Source organism: Spea bombifrons, chromosome 1 (assembly GCF_027358695.1).
Source record: "Spea bombifrons isolate aSpeBom1 chromosome 1, aSpeBom1.2.pri, whole genome shotgun sequence".
NCBI classification, from domain to species: domain Eukaryota; kingdom Metazoa; phylum Chordata; class Amphibia; order Anura; family Pelobatidae; genus Spea; species Spea bombifrons.
The window spans coordinates 26,461,955-26,482,828 of NC_071087.1; the positions used below are offsets into that span (position 1 = coordinate 26,461,955).

Consider the following 20,874-nt stretch of genomic DNA (forward strand, 5'->3'; position numbering starts at 1 on the left):
TGGACCATTAACCTCTAAGTTGCAGGGAGAAATAAACCGCACACTGCAAAATTTGCATTGATTGCAGTGTTGTCGGCATACTGTTATATTATTTACCATTCCTCAGCTCTGTGCACTGCTGGTACGGTATAAACAATGATAGCTTAGTGGACCATCTTATAAAGCCTCTATTATAGCTTCACAGTGAACATCATTATTCTGTCCAGCCGAAAAGACACAATATACAGTATGCACTAGATTGCGCTGTCATTCCAGCGTTCTTACTGTAAAAGATCCTCTGACAGACACGTCCGCTCCAAAGACAACTTCATTTGTTAGTCTCCTGGGAGGACACAGAAGGCTCCATTTGGAAACTTTAGGCAACCAACAGGCTTGTCTTATTTTAAATGCCGATATCTTGCGGTAATGAAAAGCCCGATATTGTGGTTTAGTAATATAATAGAGTTAACATTTTGAATCACAGCCTTTACATTAAATCTCTATTTTTTTGGTTTTTTTTATTTATTGCTTACAAATATTTTAAATAACGGTCGGTCTTTGGTAAAAATAAAAGCAATAAAGAATAAAATATTCACAATATCATTACAGAAAATATTGCACAAAACATTCTTCAAAACACAGGGGAAAATAAAGGAATGTTACATATCCTCGATGAGAAGATGGTACAACATTCAGCTGTCTCTATCACAAACAGCCTTCGGTATCCCATCCATCCAGGATTCAAACGGTTTCCATCAGCACTGAGAAGGTTAAAATGTATTCCCGTTTCTGACAACGTACAGTACATTAGCATTTCAGTTCATAATCTAGAGAAAGTCAACCAACAATTGTTTTCTTTAAATAAAACGGGTAATGCAGCATTATTTTTCTTTTATTTCTACATGTACTACAGCAACTGCTCCCTTCCGACCTGAAATGTGACGGAACATAACGAGAAAGATGGGTGAGGGATAAGTAGTCTTCAGCGAGCCCTCTGGAAAAGAGGAATATAATTTACACGTCTATGATTACACAGACAGTAGTAGTGCTTCACTTCGTTGCATCACAAACTGGTCCAACTTTAACATGTTCTAAATGAGTCCTTAGTTCAGGGCAGAGTTCCACTACCAGCAGTTCCATCAGCACCTGGGTATGAAAGAAAGCAGAATGAAGATCACGGGGTCTGTGATGAGCATGCGTCACGCATTACATGGTATTCATTACTCAAGTACCACTGCCATAAAGCTCTAGGATCGCGGAGAAACGTGGCTGATGATGGTTTCTAGCCTGAGGTCGCACATCACTTTGGTTCTGTTCCCCTTAGGGAACCTTTAAAAATATCACACGTTGCACCGTGAAGATCTTCCACTTTGTTTTTCTTATTAATACTACAGTTGCTTAGAAACGGAGTCCTGTCATTCCTCCAAAGCCATCCTCTTTATGTATCACATGACAGCAGTCGGACCACCTACAGCCACTCGCACCTACCATTAACTCTCATGCATGTAAAACAGCAAAGCTTTACCCATCCTAATAAACAGTAACGGCCAGAGATGGGGAGTGAGTTACAATGCTTGAGTGGGGTGTTTTTGTGTGATGGGAGTGAAGTAACTTTAAACTAAAAAGCTCTTAAAAGGCATTACCCCTACTGTGATGTCAAAGATTGGCAGGCAGAGCAGTGCAGCCAGACAGGATTAAGAGGCGCCACTGAAATGCCAGCAAACGGCATAACATTGCAGTAAATAATATAAGAATCTAGGAAACCTGGGAAAAATGTCTATGCGGAACAGCACCTTTAAAACCTTTCCACATTCTCATTAAATGCTGGTATATCAAAGAGAACATGGTACAACAGCAGTAAATGTAAACGGCAGTTTGAGTTGAGCACATTCCACGGCAGGTGGAACAGTAATAAAAACGACATTAACAAAGGAGGATAAAATACTTGTTTTTAATAACAGAAAGTATATTGGATACCGAGCTACCTGGCTTTGGAACTCCTTATGCTAATAATAATCTAATTTCTTTTGTCTGTTCAAGTGAAAGGTAGCAAAGTGATGTCTGGATGTTTGGTACCCACTGAACACGGATTAATCACAAAATAGTAACAATGATCTACTTACATACAGGAGATGCTTATTGGCCCTGTTTTCCTGGAGTGCATTAAATATTTTAATTATACCGTGACGAGCATTCTGCTGTCCAACAAGATTCTGAAGTGCATCTGGAACAGATAATAATACTATATATAACATAAGCTTTTGTTACCCGTCTCTGAGCTTTTAGCCCGTTTAAATTTAAAATGCTTAGCATTAACAGAGGCCAGCAATGCCCCTCAAAACACATTGTGATTTACGGTTTAGCTCACCTGGAATGTTTTCAAGTAATTTTTGCTGTGCTCTCTGTTTTGTTTCCTGACATTGCAGCTCTGTTCTTGATGTTTTCGGAGGTGCTAATTTTCCATTTGGCCAAAAAGCATCTCGGAACACATTGATATAGTAAACCAGCATCTGCTCGCTGAAAATCCAATTGACTGTGTCACGGATTTGTCTGCAATGAAAGAATTGCTTCCCATCACTACGAAAGTACACATAAGCAAGCAAAGCAGGTTCTATAAGCTGCTTACTACATACCGTACGGAAGTATAACCCCTAAACAAAACGTATGCCCAGACTGTGACGTGTCCAATGATCAAAACTCATATTCAGACAGGATATATTTATATAACATATGCATACATTCACAAAGCCACGTTGGTCATCACAAGGATGCCTGCAGAGTTTGGTTCACATATGGAAGCCATTTTTTAAATAAAAACAAACACATCAAGGGACCCTTCTATAATCACAAAAGATTAAATACCTTGATCTGCACATTTGTTGCCCGTTTGGTTAGCACATTGTAAAGTCAATGTTGTTCTACTATATTTCCGTGCTGCACATATTGTATTTTATTTTAATGTGAGTATTGATAAGATGTCCCTTCAGCAGTACTCACACAGAACGTCATCTAGCTAGCCCAATGACTTAAAGCCTAATTAAAATAGATTAATACTTACTTGTTAATGGTCCTTCCAAAGGTTATTTGCACAAGTGCAATCAAAGTCTTCCTCACCCATTTAAACACTATGACAAAACACAGGAGGTTAGCAACCTTGTTATGTGTATGTACATGATAACACCTTTATGTCACTATCATGTATGAACTGTTAAAGAGGGCCTTAAAATATATTTCGGTGAATGAGAGGAGAGCAGTTGAGGGGCGTAAGGAGTAAAGCTGCCACTGGAATTCTGATGTATGTGCCTGTCTGTGTTTGAGTTGCCTCTGGCTGTGAGCAACCACTCGCTTCTGTCTGTCTCGCTGCTCGGTGTTTGTCTCTTGACTGTATGGGACTTTCTTTGTAGGAAGAGTTTTGTCTAGTGAAAAACGGACACCGAAAAAATTATTTCATGGCACGTTAGTTCCTGAATGTTTCTGCTAGGGAACAATGCGCTGGCTGCCCAATGTCTGCATGCTTCCTCAACAGATCCGGCGGTGCCGACAGAAGTCAAAGAGCAGCCACTGGGGAAATAAATGAGTGGCATTTCTAAAGCTAGTACTAAGACAGCTCTGATCTTTTAAAAGAAACAGGGCAACCGTAAAGATGGATTTTATAATCTGTTTGCCTCCTCCCTTTAATGCCATTACAACTGCAGGTTCTTTGGCAATCACTGGCTGAACAACTGGGCCACCTCCAGTCTCAACAATCATTGCCGCAGTTTTTTTACCGTAGTGAAAGGAAACAGATAGGTTGGTCAGGAGCAACTATAAATACATTGTTGGCTTTTTCCATGAGAAATTAACATTATTTTAATCTGTATGACATTACATCACAAAGACGTATCAACTAGAAGACACAGTCAAATATGAAAACATACAGAAATCTGAAATGAAAATGTGAATAACTCATTCACATACTCCTGCCTCTGAGTAAAGGGAAAATGTTTGACACAAAAGACACTTACTGCCCCGAAGCTCAAAAATCTCTACAATCAGCATGAAACAAGGTTCGGCCAAGGCATCTTTCTTCCCATCAACGTCATCTCCATAGTCGGAAAGGTCACTGTCCTCTTCGGTTTCTTCCTGGAGTTTGCAAAGGCAAATATAACAGCTGGTTATTTTAAGAGTTTGTAAAGCCGGAGTATTCAAGTTTAGGGATGATAATATTTAACTAATAATATATTTTAACTTGCAGCTAACTGTGAAGACTTCCACATGGACACTGAGCAAGATGCAGATATTTTAGAAGCCCCTAGAAGCTAGTTGCCCAGCTGGAAAGCTGTGTGCTTAGGGACCCCCAAAAGTCTGGCACTACTATCACCCCATTAACTATAGACAATATGAGAGGACACTTACCTCCTGGTGGGAAAAGAAATCTCCAGGAAGTCTTTCCAAAAATGAAGAGAGTGAAAAGGACGATTTCTTGCCTTGTACATCAATGACCTTGAGGTGTTCAGGAGAAGGACTAAGAAAGGCGTAAAGCACTTCACTCTGATACAGCCTCTCATCGGAGAGCAGCTTCTGCAAATGACATGGCATCTGAGAACCGGACATACTGAAAAATCACTTCAGCAGGAGTTACAAAATGATGGATTTTTCCCTGCTGGTGGGTAACTTTCACAAAATTGATGATTAGTACAAAAGTGAAGCAAAGCTGCAGGATCCCACCCACTGATATCACAATGCACAGGGCACGTCCTGAAAGTACTTCAGGGTTTGTCAGTTTTTCCACCAGAGTTTCCCGTGTGCTGTACTCTTGCCTCTTTTCAGAGACAGGCAAATTGTTTAGACTGTACCGTCCAAGTACTCAAGAATATCCAGTGCCGCTGGTCACAGAGATAGACATGATCCTTGGACACCTAAATCTCTAAGGTATATTTATATTGAAATATTTCTTAATTACATACAATAAACCCTCTAGTGTTGCAATGTAGAATTTTGCTTTCAAGAATTTAAAGGAAATAAACCCATACACTGTGCGACTTACCTGCAAAAAATGATTTAACTGGTTCTTTGATTTTTCTAAGAATTTCTGGTCTATGGACTTGAAAGGAAGCTTGCTGAGAGAAGGCAACTGTACTTTTTTTAATGAAGGGAAACACTACGAATGAGAAACAATAGGAAACAATGTTATTTGCACATGTCAGGAGAACTGAAGGACAGTTCAGGGTATACTTAGCCTCAGCACACTGATATGCCAACCCCATCAATGTTTATATTGCTTCTACTACCCCACCAGATCTGTTTCCCACTTAAATCTCTTCTACGATTTCTCCTCTTTCAAGATAAACTCTCCCTCTGTACTTCACTAAACTTTTTATGTAGTTAAACGTTTCGATTATATGCCCTCTCACACACTTAGGGATCCTTTAGTCTTTCCCTTTCTCTTAGGGTCTGACCATTGATCTGTAAGGTCAAATGTCCACAACAACCCATCTTTGCTCCGAATGCCTTTGATGACCAAATCCCAATAATAAACACCGGGGAAAAAGCCTCAGTAACATGTCAACAAGTCACACAAGGATATATGTGATCCGAGCCAAACACATGAAGTGACATGGCAATCGCGGCAAAGCAAAGATTCGACAGTCTACATTAAAGCTTTTACTCATTTGGCAAATAGTAGATCCTAGTCACCTCTAAGGACATTCCATAATGAACGTGCCTGCTGTACAAGTGATTTGTGTCCGTCACATATATACAGGCAAGTTGTGTCTTCAGGGAGATTTTTAGTTCTAGAAGCGAAGCGTTTATTTATCTTCCTACCTCACTGAGCTTCCTGTGCAGATTCTGGAATTCACTCAGCTTCCTCAGGACCGTCCAGTTCTTGGTTTCACAATCTCCAGAGTCCGGTAAATTCACCAAAACAAAGTACAGCGGCATCTGCTCCCCATTCTCTTCTGAAACCTAAAAAAAGACCACAGACAAGAAATCAAAATTTCTGATCATTTATGTATAGAAAGTGGGGACAACGGGCTTTATCTGGCGATTCCTGCTTCATGACAGTATTTTTCCTCATACAAGGAGAACATCAATTACTGCACCGCTGGATGGACTTCTGGAGCTACTCTGGTGTACAGTATTACACTGAAATAAGCACCAATTTTGTATCTCAAAAATTGCTAAGCTTTTGAGGCAACGATACCAAGTTGGCATTTATGTATCTAATGCCGCTCGGAGAGGGAAGTGGTTATGGACCCAAACGTTAAATGTACTCTAGAAATGGTCTTATTCACAGTTGAACTTGCGTCCATACCTGAGGAAAAACTACCTGAAATTTAAGAAACAAATCCAATCACTGAAAACATGGCTGGGCCAAGAAATGCTAGTTATGTTAAGCAGTTAAATTAAATGTTTCTTTTGTAATTATCTCCGCTCAGAGGATTGTTTAATAGTCATAAAGATGATGTTTTGGTCCCTCAAAATACTGGCTAATTGAATTTGGTTAAAGTATAATAAAGTAAAGGGAAGAACTAGTGGAGCGGATGCAAAGTGAACACCAAAGGCCATCTGCACAAATGGCGCGCGTTTTCAAGCCAGCGCACAGAGCACTACAGCAGAAGGGTAACCCGTCTGCCACCAACAAAGAATATAAAGATGAAACAATTCAATTCAATGTCTGTCTCAGGCTAATATTTCTTTGGCAATACATCGGGGGTTAACGATCCCTGCTCCTAACACATTTAGTATTAACAAATATAGCAATGCTTGCATACTGGCAGTGGCGTATTCTGGCCAAGGCGACTAGGCCCAGGCCCTCTGCCGCATTGCAGGGAGGCCACTACTCAATAGGCTGGTTAAAGGGTTATAAACCCCTCTGTTATCTTGCTCTAAGCATCACGTTCGTGCTGCCGGCTCACCTCGCTGATGTTTATAAGTGCGCGCCACAAGCCAAGATTTTCACACCACAAGTCCGTCCTGGAAATGTGTAGGTCGAGATCGCTTTGCTCCTTCTCCATCAGGGCAATTTCATCCTTCAGTTTCGAAACAATCTGTCACGGTGAAAAATGACGAGTTTGACACATTAACTTTCAACACCACCAATGTTTATCTTATCAGCACAATAAACGCTGCCACGGTGATACATCTGCTGAACGGGACACATACATACATACACACACACACACAATAGCGCCAATTATACCACGTGTAATTATCTGAAGTTTAAACAAGATTAAAAAAAATCCTACAAGCGGGGACTTGTCAGCCATAGAGTAACATGCCAGTTTACCAAAGAGTGTTTATCAAGAGCTTGTCGTGAAAATCATTTCGAGGAAAATCACATGAAAGCGACTTCCGGTAAGAAGTAAAATAGCCTGGCCATGAAGAAAAACATCCCTGTATATTTCCAGGTCACTCTGACCTTGTTACGGTGGCTTGTGGAATAACACCAGATAATGGAGCGAGATAACTGGGCTAATCGGGGGAGTTTAACCACTTTGGGGCCACAGAACTCAATGCACACTAAATAAGATAAATCAGTAAAAGGGGAATATACGCTTACATCATTCAGATCTCTAAGATATAACCGGCAATTTATGCTCGAATGCTTCTATAACCAAAGCAGTAGGACCTTGTTCGGGTTGATGAAGAGCACGCGTGTGTGTTAGAATACATGTTATGAACACGGGCTCATGGTGGACCTCGGCTGAATTTGGCAATGAATTAGATAACGTTAGAGAAATCCATCCATGTGTTTGCAGCTGACAAAGGAGTATCTAGTTTTAGTTATTCATACACACAAAGTCAGTTGACAAATATATATTCACAGCCCGGGTACGGGAATAAATAAAGGCCTCTTCTCTCTCACATATTTGTTAATTAGGAAAAAAGGAGGAGAGATTTCATGGAATGTGACTAAGAGCAAAGGGAACGGATCTACTGAAAGGATAACTATGGAAACACCTTCTTTTCTAATTGCATAATTATGTTTTTCGTTAGCAGGCCTCACTCTTGTGGTTTCCATAGCAGCCGGTGTAATAAGTCTTTTGAATTTCCCAGCATCTTCTTTTACAGATTATTCCAATCCAGTAACTAAGCCGGTACTTACACACACATAAAACGAGGGGCACGCTTAGTACTTACACATCACCTGTAGCACTGACATCGTAGCACACAAAACAAACATTTTATCTGCTGACTAAACATACGCCAGGAGTTTCAAATGTCACGTGCCAGATGGCTAATAAACACCAATACATTAAAACCCAGACAATGGAGACCTCAGGTAAGCGACTGCTGGTGGTCCTGAAAAGACTAGGGGAAATGTGTCCTATTGGGGTCCGACATACAGCACAGCGGTCACTTAAACCTTCTAAATTAAATCTCCCAGAGGAAAAAGTAGAAATGAACGTTACCTTTTTGTCTGGTTTTGGCGCGTTAATGATGGAGTTCAGAGCTTGTCTTTTATACTCCAGCTTCTCCGTAAGCTGACGCAGTTTATTAACAGCGTAACTGGCCTGCTCCGTGATTCCACTAGTGACTTTATCCAAGATTTCGTCAACACCCTCACACGCCTGCATCTGTCTCAAGAAACAGTTTACGGAATTAGAAAACAACAACATTTCGGTCTCAAGTCCTTCCCTGGCCTCCTTGTATATTACTGGTCCCTTAACACACTACGTAAGGTGCGGCTACCTAGCCCCATCCAACAGTTTCTTCAATCCTTCTAAAGCCTCAGCTTCTTGACCGTTATTATCCTTAGACCCCCAGACCTAACCAACTACTACACAGACATTTGGTGCTAGAACTCAAGTTTTTACCACCACATCACTTTCTTTTTTGTTTTCTAGAATACTTTCCTTTTACTGTGCAAATAAGTAATAAGTACGCAAGACACTGAAATGTAAATAATTCAGGCTGGCATTTTTAAGAACAAATTCACAATGACAGCTGCGGCTGCTCTTTCATGCAACAATATTGCAGACGTCCCGACTCACAGCTTCATCCTTGTCATCAGTCAGACACACGAAAGAGGATACGTCTTCTTTCCGAATCAGTTGGTCGTACAAATCGCTGACGATGAAGGAAGGGTAGAACCTGTCCTTTAGTGTCTCGTACACATCCGCCTGGATCTTGTTGAATACTTCAATGCCCTTGTTGCCCACGAGACTCTGCTGGATTTCTTTGTAAAGTGCTTTCTCTACAGGGATGTCTTTACTCTCCACAAAGAAATTCTGGTAAATCTCACCAACTAATTGAGGTATTTCAGCCTAAAATGCAAGATACATGTTTATATCAACCAGTACATTATTTGTATCTTGAGTGGAAGGTTGCGATTAAATGAACAAAAAACGTGACGGAAATTTCTCAGAAGATGATGGCATATTCTGACACAAAGGTCAGGTACAAAGAAACATCACCACAAGCAAGATGCCTTGGCTTGGTTCATTGCAAAGTATTTAGCAGTATGAAAAGGTATTCTTTATTTTGGAGATGCACTTTTACCTTATTTGCATTCTTCAAGTACTCCACGGATTCCCAAAAGTTGATCAAAGCACTCTTGTCAATTTTTTCCATGTAGGTTTTGAATTGATCTCTAAAAGCTAGGTTTGCCAAAATATCATCAAACTGAAGGATCTGAGAGAGAGACAACGAATGCTTAAATGAAGTCGAATAACATGACATCACACAGAGCGGATCTCCTGAGATAGTACAGATAGAACTATGGAACTGGGTCTGAAATGGAAACACATACTTATCTATCACAAACTTACCTCCCCCATAGTAAATTTACCAAGCTCCTAAAAGCTGCAAAGCGACCGATCACTCGCACACTCTATACATAGGCGCCTTGCCCACATTGTATTTAATGATTGCTTGTTATTTGAGGTCACTGACATGTCTGCATGCACTTCTGTGGGTTGGTCCACTCAATATTAAAGCAGTGTGCTTCAAACACTATGCCATTTAAGAGAGAGGCCTAAGATAACTCATTTACTGAATGTATCCCACTTGGGAATAATTAAATGGCTTTGTACTACATGATGTACCCAGTTTTTTTTTTTTTTACAGCAACTTGTGATTCTGCATACTAAATATACATGTAGTGTACCCGATCAGCCATTCAGGAGACACGGGTCTGAGGCGAGGAGTGCGAACGCATTCATTTTAACATTTAAGACGGCGTGCTTGTGTCTAGGACTCGCGTACAATGCGGGGCAGGAAAGTTTTAGTTTGCATTATGTAATGTAGATCCAGGGTTACACCGGCACCGCACACACCAGCACCCCAGAGACAGTCCTATAAATACTTCTGGACTGAATTTGATGAATGGGGTTTTGTTGTATTGTGTTTTATGATCACTCCACAATTAGATCACTTAACAATTCCCATCACCCCTAAATCACATTTTAACAAAGCAAATACCTTTTGGCTTTGGGGACATTCTCCATCATCAGACGCTCCATCGTCCTGGTCATACGCTGGTCCTCCCAGAAGCCTGATCCGTTTTTCACACTGCTTTTTGGCCACGGTCAGCTGATTTATATACCTTTTCATATTACGAGCCCTCAGGAGGTCCGCTTTCATCGCTGCAGTCTCTTTGCCTTTGGGGTCTGTGTAAGATAATATAAAGTATTGGACGGTGTACTGTACTGCTAGTCCAGATTTACCATCGATAACAATCCTTTAATAGAATAACATCTTCCCTAATGAAGAGCACCAGAGATAAGTACTGCTCTGTTGGTGCATGTAGCGCAAGGGTAGTTAAGGGGTTAAAGCTCGTGGAGGGGGACTAATAAACCTTAAAGAACAAAAAAATATTGACACTGAATATAATAATTATAATATAATGTAATAATAATATAATCATTTTAAAAACCAATGGTTTCCATATGGTTACCATAGCAGCCAATGAAATGTGGCATTAACATTCTTTATTTTCTTCAGTGATTTATGTAGATTTTAGGCAATTATTTCCAATGCATACAATATGACATGCTAAACATGCTCCCCAGCTAATACAAATGCAATCTGCATACCCTTCACAGCTCATTTAGTACTAATAACTGTAAATACGGACGTGAATATACAGTGTTTTTCCATTAAAAAGAAAATCATATCCTAGACAAACTCTGTCGTCGTTGCAGATTCATTCTTCTAGTGCTCAAAGCCAAGTAAGGGGGACACGACGGAGAACCTGCCAAGCCTAGATGTCTACGTATCATCTACTATGTCAAAAAACATACAGACAAAATCTATATACATGGACATATTCAGCCCAAAGGGCAATAAGGGTATATTCAAGTACATGGTGAACTCCCCGAGTATATTACGCATGGTGACAGGGCTTGAGCTGGACCTGTACAAATGTGCGGTCAAAACAGCGTGAAAAGAAGAGAAGACAGGCAGCTGCCCCCCCCCGTTACTTTCATTTGAAGTCTACGGACCGCTGTCAGAAACCTTCCTTATGGGGTCCACATCCGCACAGCCACGGTAACGGGCCTTCGGGAGTATTTACATTCTGGCTTTATACTTTGTGCTCTTTTGTGTAGTCCTTTTTGGAAAATGCGTGTTGGACTGCATGGGGAGAAATAATTTGGGACTGTAATACTGGCCAGGTGCTTGGACTTGCCGCTGGGGTGGACGGTGTTGATGTGTGATTTACCTATGCATTATACAGGGCCAGCTCAGCCGTTCTTGTGTTTTATACACTACATGCTCAGTACATTGTTGTTGTTTCTGCGTGCTCCTTTTCCTTTCATTGTGTTATAGCTATTTAGTGGCAAAAGTCAGACACTGGCTACAACACTAGTGACAAACCTACTGAAAAATAGCTTTATAAACATTCTGTTGCATTGAAATATTTTTAATTAACCTGGCTGAGGTGTGGAATAACGTTCTGCCGTAACAGATACATAAATATAAACTGTAATAACGGGAAAATAATTTGTTCCCCATGCATTTTCTGGTTTTGTTCTCCGAACTCGTCCTGTATAGTAACATTTATCCGTTTGCTCGCGGTGTGATCATGTTTAATGGAAGGAATGTACACTCGTTCTAGTCCAAGCACGCGTCTAATGACGACCCGCTTTGCATCTCTATTTCCGATGGTAATTAATTACAACGTGACACCGGTGGCATGTGTTGTGATTTGCCATTTGGCGCTGGGTCACTGACACGGTAATTCATTAATAAGAGAAAAATATCGCAGCTCTGCATTTAGAGGAAAAATGTCAAGAACTGATTTTAAAAATCCAATTTGCATTTGAAAAACATTATTATTATGACATTTTATTTTCACCTTTATGTACTGGCGGTGACGATTCACATGTATATAGAGGGATCGGGATATGCTCTCTCCCTGCAGTTGTGTTTAATGACGTTGGTATGGTTGACTCCTACGCATCACGCCCTGATGAAGCTATGAAACGCTGATAATTTCACCCTGACACCACCTTTCTGCGGTTTAAAAGCAGTCATTTTTACACCGGAGGGTAATCGGCTAACAAATTATACAAACATCCCAAACGTCCCTCCAACGTCCCTAGAATGTAGGGTAGTCACAAGCGTATCCCGCCGTTCCACATCAATAATATAAATGGTAGAATACGTGTTTATACATTTTACAATGTGAAATGAAAGGTTCTTCTCCGTACTCAAACATCTATAAAAGGGTCCCAGGAAGCCCCCTAACCAAACAATGCATAGGAATGTACTCTAAGTACTTTCATATACCCACAGGACTCTCAACGCTGATTGGCTGCTTGGAGCCAATCCGTGACAAGAAAGCACTCCTACTAATCAATGAATGGGAGCAATTTCCATCCATGCGCATTAAAGCCTATAGGATGGGTGGAGTTTGCCTTTAGGGTGCCTATAAAACCCAGAACCCCTGGCCTCTCTAAACACATCCCCTAAAAACAATGATTATATGTATTTGCATTGATTTACAGGAGAATCTAATGTTTAAAGAATAACATTTTAGGAACATTTTAAGCAGCCGTTAAATGTTGCCAGCCTTTCCCTTTTCAAGAAAAGCAGTGGGAATCCTTTGCTTGCAAAAAGGTGCTGAAGGGAGGTGAATATCATGATTTGTGGTGAATTAAAGCATTAATCTTCTTCACCTATGTCACAGATGTATGTACGCAACGTTGTTATTTTGTTAATTGTATGATGTCATAGTAAACACCAGACCATTTATTATACGGCACATTTATTCTTGAGCTAAAAATATGGCAATAAAAAGAAGCAAATTGCTTACTGGTACAGCAGCAGTTATGGTTAAAAATTATTTGAATATTAGTAGATGTGGAGAACAGCGAGTTCATGGGTTATACCGCTGCAGCTCGCACAGTTTGTAGGGTGTGTGGTTAGGGTGAGTTTGTGTGATGGAGTGAGAGTGTGTGTTAGTGTGAGGGTCCGTTTGTTACAAGGAGGCACTTTGCTTACTTTGCTCCCCGGGCCAGAAGTAACGATCTATTTCATCTAAGCTGGGTTGATGTGCAATGTATGCTTCAACCCTCCGGCACAGAGATAAAGCTGATCATACCTCAAACACTCATTACCGTGTGATACCAGCCAGCACTGAGGATGGATATGAAAACTGTAATCCACTCAATTACTTTAATTAAGTTCTGTGATATCATCGCCTTCAACTGCGGAGAGAAATTAACTCAAGCAGCCTTAATGAATATTGTTTTGCAGTAATTACAAACATTTTGCACTGTGCTCATTAGCGCCTGAAATTACAACCTGTACAGGACATTTGTGAATTGAAACGGACGGTTCTGATGTAAACGACGTAAAAAAGTATCAGCGATGAAATTTGCCATGCAATGTCAGGCTATATCATGTGTGATATCGTTAATTCCAGTACATGATTCCTCTATTCAGCGCAGCCTGCTTTAGCTACCCCCTATACTGGATCCATACTCCTGAATGACCGCAAAACCCAACAAAGGACCTGATGGACTCTCTTACTCCCTTTCCGAGGATCCTTTGCCATCTACATGAGACATCACGCAGCTTTCTCCCAGGTGCTACTATACTAAGCTAGTACTATATTCATTTGTTAATTTTAAAGGGGAATTGTCAGAGCTGTCCAAGTTGTTTTGGAGATACTTTAAAAGGGACAGCATCAATTTCCTACCCCGAAGTTCTTTTTTGTCTGTAAAATGGAATTTGGAAAATGTGGCAGATCTGCTTAAGTAACTTATATTTTCCCAATGAATTGTGTAATTTGAAGCATTTGCGTTAATCACACATCTCAATGTCCAATCTGCGGTCACTATATTTAGTCTGGTGTTCTACATCGGGTCTGTCCCACCAAGCATGGCCCATTTGGAGGGTAGGTCAATATACAAGCTGGAACACATAGTGCTTTGCTCTACATGCCAACCTAATTTAGAGATTTCTTCACCCCATTCAAATGTTACCAGAATACATCAACTTAAACACGAAGCCAGGAAGTATTAAACTGTGTAAGAGCGCCAAACGAACCCACTGAATTCTGTGTGAAAGCCACACAGAGCCAAAGCCATAAAACAACATGGCTTTCTGCATTGTCCAAACAAGTATCAGGAGAGGACACTTGGCTATATGGCTGCTTCTTATCTGGACGGACTGTGGTATGTTGGTTTAGATACATGGGACGGTAGATTTTTTTTCAAAAAAAATTTAATTATCATCAGACAGCAAAGATGAAGGTTTGTGCCAATGATTGAGAGATCGACAAAAGAGTTGGGGTTAAGTAAAAAGAACTTTTCAGAAGGTTGTAACCATTTCCCCTGTAGGAATCCTCATCCTTGGCTAATCGACGGAATTGTATAGACCTGAAATCGATTGAGTGGAGACATAATGGCAACTTCCAATATTAGGTATGAATTATGCATAGCTTACTGTAAAGCGTGATCGCTATCACGTCCGGTGAATGCCGGAGACCGCCGCGGTTATCCTCCAGGATCAGTGAAGTATTATACATTGAGCAGCTTTAAACAATTTGCCAGCTTAGACTTTTTATGTCAAGTCTACTTCTCTGGAGCAATTTTATTCCTTTGAAAGCTGTTGAAAGCCGCAGGCTTTAGGAACCCAGAAAGCACCTGTATGTATTTGCATTTGAAAAGCTGCCTGGATGTTATTACACAGAAAAAGAATGCAAGAAAGTAGCGGAGAACCAATAGCTCTGCGGAATACACGGACTCTGCGGAATACACGGACTCTGCGGAATACACGGACTCTGCGGAATACACGGACTCTGCGGAATACACGGACTCTGCGGAATACACGGACTCTGCGGAATACACGGACTCTGCGGAATACACGGACTCTGCGGAATACACGGACTCTGCGGAATACACGGACTCTGCGGAATACACGGACTCTGCGGAATACACGGACTCTGCGGAATACACGGACTCTGCGGAATACACGGACTCTGGTGCCCCCCGAGCAGGTTTCCTGGTGAGGCATTACAAAAACATCAGCTGAAAAACTCTCTAATGAACCGCTGATTACCAGCGCTTGTAATTATTTCTGCACAGTTCCATCATACGGCTCTAGTATATTCCTCCAGCAATAACCATACCCTGCCACGAAAACTGCATCTATCTAACCTCATATACTGCCTGCAGTCACCCTTCTGAATCCCATTCCAAACCCATTTAACATGGCATTAAACCCATTTCCCATTCTTAAATAAAAACAAATAAGCAAAACTTGATTGTATTAAAAAGTTTGCAGAACAGTTTCACCCTTCCAATGCTTTCCGAGTTGAGCTGTACAGAGGATGAACATGTCCAAAACGCGCTGTCGGATCAGACAGTAAATGGCGGCATTTCCTTTACTATCCTGAGAATTCTACAAATCTGGTTTTTAACATAACGCTTGCTTAGTTGTTTTCTTAAGGCTGAAAGTTTAATGCCTCTTTGTCCTAATACACTAAAAAAAGCTCCGTCCAGCTAGAACCCCGCAGGCTAAACTGGTCCCAGAGGGATTTTTCTAAAACATCAAAAGAAAACACAGCACAGGATTGGAAACACGTACGGGGTACTCATCAAGGACAGAATCTAGGAATAAATAAAGTAACCGAAACAGAGGAACACCACGTGGGCCGATACACAGGTTCTTAAATGCTATCAAAGTCTGGTCCTATTCTTAAAGATTTTCACCCACGTTTTATTAATGTAATCAGTGGCCTCTATTACATGACACAGTTGTTTTAATATGGCCTCCTTCTTAGATTTGAATCTAATATTCAATATATTAAATATAACTAACCCACCATGTTAATGGGGCTGCCAGCTCTCCGGTAGACTTCGGCCAGCTGTGTGAGGACCAACACGGCTTAAATACTATGAACACAAAATAGTAGCACAATCTGCTTATCTCAACCAAAGGGCACAGTTGTAGACATATCCCTTTTATTTGGACAGGTAAAAGGGCAATAACAAACAATAATATATTGACCGACATCTAGTACATACAATATATGGCTACCAAAATAACAATTCCTGCCCCAATAGCTTCAATGACTGCCTTGTTTTGCATCAGGCAGGAATCTCGACTCATCCTGAATACTAACAACTTGTCCTGGAAAAGAAGGATTAAAAACTGCTAAAGATAAACCGTGCAGCTGCCTGTAAGCAACAATTACTTATTCTTAGTGATTCGTGACCGGCGACTTTCATTGGGGAGAGATTTTTAGGAGGATCGGGATATCTGCAGATATTAAGCCTGAAAGATTTATTAAGCTTTCCAGATTGTTCGTGGAAAACAATTGACAAACACGAAGATTAAGACGAGACCATGCCAGCAAGCAGTATAGATTTTCACAGCAACGACCAAGAAACGAACAAACAAGAAAGGACTCAAACCTAAATCAGTCCTTAGTCTGGTCCCATAGTGAGGATAGCTTGATGAATCAATGTTTAAATTCCCTCACTGTATTAACCTCAACCACTTCTGCTCGGAGACTGTTCCACTGTTCTACCACTCTACCATTTTTGTAGTTCTCCTCTGAACTCTCTCGAATGTGCCAATAGCCTTCTATAGATGGGGTCTCCAGAACCACCTTTTTCTTCCGGCTACCAATGCCTCTTGGTATACAACCCAGCACTCTTCTTGCTTTTAGCGACGCTTTATTGCTTTGTCTGCCTACCTTTAAGTGCTCAGAAATAATTTCTCATAAGTCCCTCTCCTCTGGCGTCACTGACAGTACAGGGCCATCAAGGCTATATTCTGCCTTGGGATTTTTATATCCCAAGTGCATTATTTTACATTTATCAACATTAAACTGTAGTAGCAGCTCTCAACCATTATTATAATTTACTTGTTCTAAATATAGATTGTCCCAAAAATATACCAATTTCTCAGACATTTTTTGCCCATTTGGATAAAAAAAAGGCTACTAATAAGTGGTTTCAGTTACCATGGAGGAAAAGGCTTTTACAGCGTAAGGCTACAGAATGTGCCGTCTAGGCTCGGGGCAAATGTGCATGACCTTACAGACGGGTCGCCTTTGCGATGAAAGGTTTTCTATGTTTTGGTAAGACATTCATGGGCACATTAACTAAAATCAATAAAAAGAAGACTTTAATAGAACGTTTGCCTTTCCCTGGCTTTTCGGGTAATTTCACAAAACTGTGAGCTTGTCCAGATTCGTTATTAATCAGAATGCCAACTGGATTAAACATTAAGCTCAAACACACAAAATGTATGAATTGCCAATTTATACTTCTGAAGGGCCAACTCCTTGGGGGTTCCTCACATTGGATCATTTCTGTGAGCTGCTCTTATGGAAAGAACGATGAATTCATTATGTTCAAGTCATGAACATGTCTGCCACAATTGGCCTAGATATTACAATACATAATTAAAAGAATATAATCAGATTGACAAATAATTGTGTTTACACGTGGATGGGAAACCAGGTTTCATATTGTTTTTATTTCTGTTAAAGGTATTAATTAAGCAAATAATTTGATAATAACTTTGATTACTTGATACCCACCTAATCTGATCAAGACCTTAATCAGTCTTTGGTCTTGTTTTACATTCAGTAGTCATATGCCTATTCCCTCACTTCTGATGGGAGGCTGTTCCACTTATCTACCACTCTCTAAGTAAAGTGAGACAGTATCAATGGGTACAGGTGTTGGGAGCACCTGTCTATGCCCTCCAGGTAAAATGGTTGGGGTCAAGCCATTCTGTGGAGAAGCTGAGATGGACTTACACATTCAATACAGTAAATGCAATATTAGAAGCACATCCTAACAAGCATATAAATAAGGATTTTGGGGGGCTGGGGAAATGAAAGCCAGCAAATGCTGTTTAAAAGCACCTATCTCAACCATAATTGGCCATATATTGCTTAGCCCGCCACATCAAAGAACCCCAATGAGTCCTATCTAACCCTGGCTATATTGCTTACCATCAATGGACCTACATCGTTGTTTTATTTTGAACACACCGAGACTCTCCTACAACGTCCCTCTCTGGATACCACATTTAACTTAGTCAGGTCAAGTATTTACTGTTCCTTTAAAAGTAACAAACAGAGAACTTAACTAATTTCAAGTTTCATACCCGTCACCGATCTTTACAGATAGAATTTATAGACCAAGAGGATTTTAATATTCCCATCATCGAGACCTGGATTTTCAATGTCAATTACTAGATATGAAAGAGCGGTCATAAAGATCCAGTGCGCCTCTCCAACAAAACATGTAAGAGGCACCCAGCATGATTGTAATTGTTTGGTTACCCTAAACTCTCATAGCGTTTACTTTTGCATTTACAAGCAGATAACAAGAACCACAGGCTGATGGACCTATCCAGAATATAACTGGAATATTATTACTCAGACCATACTCAGAACTCTCACAATATGCAGAGAAAATGACTTTGAATCGAACACAAATAGAAAATGCAATTTGCAATTACTGACAGGTGTACAGAACAATTGAACTATTTTATCTTCAATGGTTTTCACGGTCGTTGGGTTATCAGGATGAATCTATGCAATCTCCAAGCACTTTAAGCTTAATTGTGGCAATTCTAATACTTCCAGGAGTTGCCATTCAATATGGTTTTAATAAAGAATACTTGCTTCTCTCTTGTGTCAGCGTATGGGGGAGGACAGATATTCAAAGCACAAAACCACCCTTTCCAAAATCACTTATTACTCATTGATTGTCACCCAGCGGAAGCTTGGAGGTCGGAGGCACATCAACCACAGAGCTCTTCCCATTCATAGCTTCCCGGCACCCCTTAATATAAACCCAGGGTACAATATTTGAGAACACCTGGACCTTGTGGAGAGATTGACCGCATTCTGCAAGGTTTAAATTCAGAGAACCCCGGCACAAGTAATAATTACCTCGTGGTAGGGTTTCATTTAAAGGTTTACTATGATTTTAGATATGCAACGCCAACTACCCAAGCCTGTGGTGAAGCTAACGTTCTCCTGGCGGGTAAATTCAAGATCAATACAATGTCAAACTTTAACGCTTTCCAAGTGATTGTAAAGAAATCTCATCCTCAGCCATATTTATTTTCATATGAACCTTTAAGGAAAATGAACACTTTGAGATTCAGCACCATGGACAGAGGAACGTCACACAAAGTGCTAACCAACAAGGACTCTCGTGTCTCTGTACATATACCAGCTTCCTATACATCAGGTCGTCATTAGGTTCCAGAAAAAGACAATTGGACCGATGCAAGTAAAATAAGATCTGCTAATCAGTTTTCTTACTTAAAGAACACACGTCCGGTGCTTAAACACCTCGGTAGAATGTGGTCTGATTAGTGCTGTGTAAAACGTTAAACCTATAGCCTCTTTTACGTGCTTCTAACCTGTGGGCATTGAGTTATAAAATGCTGTATGACCATCTAATTAAAACGTTAATGACATTGATCGCATCTAACTCATCCATCATATGGTCTATTTCTACATATATAACAATTTTATTGTTTGGCTGAAGGAGACATTGAGTGAGAATGACAGCACATGTGTCCTGTTGCCCAAATGTAGGCAAAAAGTGACAAGTTTAAATACCCCTCTAAGACTTTTCCCTGCGTTAATAACACGCGTGGCGGTAAAGGCTGCTTAGGGAGTGAGAATTGTGTTCCCATATGAACTGTGCCAAACAAGACTATTGGAAATATGCCTATAGCAGCGATCGTAAACGATGAATCGGTGGCCATGGAACCACCAACCTACATAAAAGCCAGCTAGCAATGCCTTCGCGCACAAACCAAGGTTATACCCGAGCACACTTACTCTGCGGACGATGAAATTTAACGCTCCGGCAGCTCACAGCCACATCTTCCGTACAGTGATAACTACTGATCCAATATAAATCGGTCACGGTCCCTATCCATAGCATTTAAACCCCAACTGCAAAAGCTTTGCAACCAGTCTTTAGAGATATGCACGCCGCTAGCGCTTTCAATGCAAAGTACGTACAATCCAGTCATCCAAAACTATATTCAGTGTCTCCGCTTAAATATATACACGTACATTATAATAAGAAAATTACTAAAATCCCATACCTTTTTGCTTTTTCATCTGTGGAAAGGTTCCAATCGTAGTTGCTTGAATTATTTCGACTACAATCTGGTACCTGAGATAGAGAGAGAAGAGTTCACGTTACAGCAGCCTGTGGTTTGTGATAAAGAACAATAATATACATATAATATATTTATAATATAATATATATAATATACAATTCTTACCTCTACTTCTCTATTCTTCACTTTCTCAGCAAAACAGTCACAACTTATATTACTAATATCTTAACCAGGGTTAAGGTGGTCCCAGAGATATTCTTTAGTTGTAGGGCTAGGTAATACCGTTTACTGGGCCGCTCTAAAAAAAATAAAGGGCACGAAGAGGCGAACTCTGAGGCCCTA

At 40.5% G+C, this 20,874-nt stretch overlaps 1 protein-coding gene across 4 annotated transcripts in view; it reads right to left on the bottom strand.

Moving 5' to 3' along the window:
- Nucleotides 1-482: 482 nt before the first annotated feature.
- The window catches only part of SNX25 (sorting nexin 25), a 67,453-nt gene continuing 47,061 nt past the window's right edge, over nucleotides 483-20,874 (bottom strand). Inside the window, exons 6-19 of one of the 4 annotated variants that reach the window (XM_053459140.1) lie at nucleotides 20,515-20,585; nucleotides 10,387-10,574; nucleotides 9,466-9,597; nucleotides 8,958-9,230; nucleotides 8,376-8,534; nucleotides 6,879-7,010; nucleotides 5,785-5,925; nucleotides 5,006-5,119; nucleotides 4,375-4,539; nucleotides 3,984-4,101; nucleotides 3,038-3,104; nucleotides 2,348-2,529; nucleotides 2,103-2,203; nucleotides 483-1,125 (exon numbers count right to left, since the gene is read on the bottom strand). In XM_053459140.1, the coding sequence (XP_053315115.1) occupies nucleotides 1,030-1,125; nucleotides 2,103-2,203; nucleotides 2,348-2,529; nucleotides 3,038-3,104; nucleotides 3,984-4,101; nucleotides 4,375-4,539; nucleotides 5,006-5,119; nucleotides 5,785-5,925; nucleotides 6,879-7,010; nucleotides 8,376-8,534; nucleotides 8,958-9,230; nucleotides 9,466-9,597; nucleotides 10,387-10,574; nucleotides 20,515-20,585 (1,939 nt within the window). In that variant the 3' untranslated portion in view covers nucleotides 483-1,029. Of the gene's footprint in view, nucleotides 1,126-2,102; nucleotides 2,204-2,347; nucleotides 2,530-3,037; nucleotides 3,105-3,983; nucleotides 4,102-4,374; nucleotides 4,540-5,005; nucleotides 5,120-5,784; nucleotides 5,926-6,878; nucleotides 7,011-8,375; nucleotides 8,541-8,957; nucleotides 9,231-9,465; nucleotides 9,598-10,386; nucleotides 10,575-20,514; nucleotides 20,586-20,874 lie in introns of all 4 variants that reach the window. The other 3 variants (XM_053459133.1, XM_053459147.1, XM_053459155.1) reach the window with 3 other exon arrangements.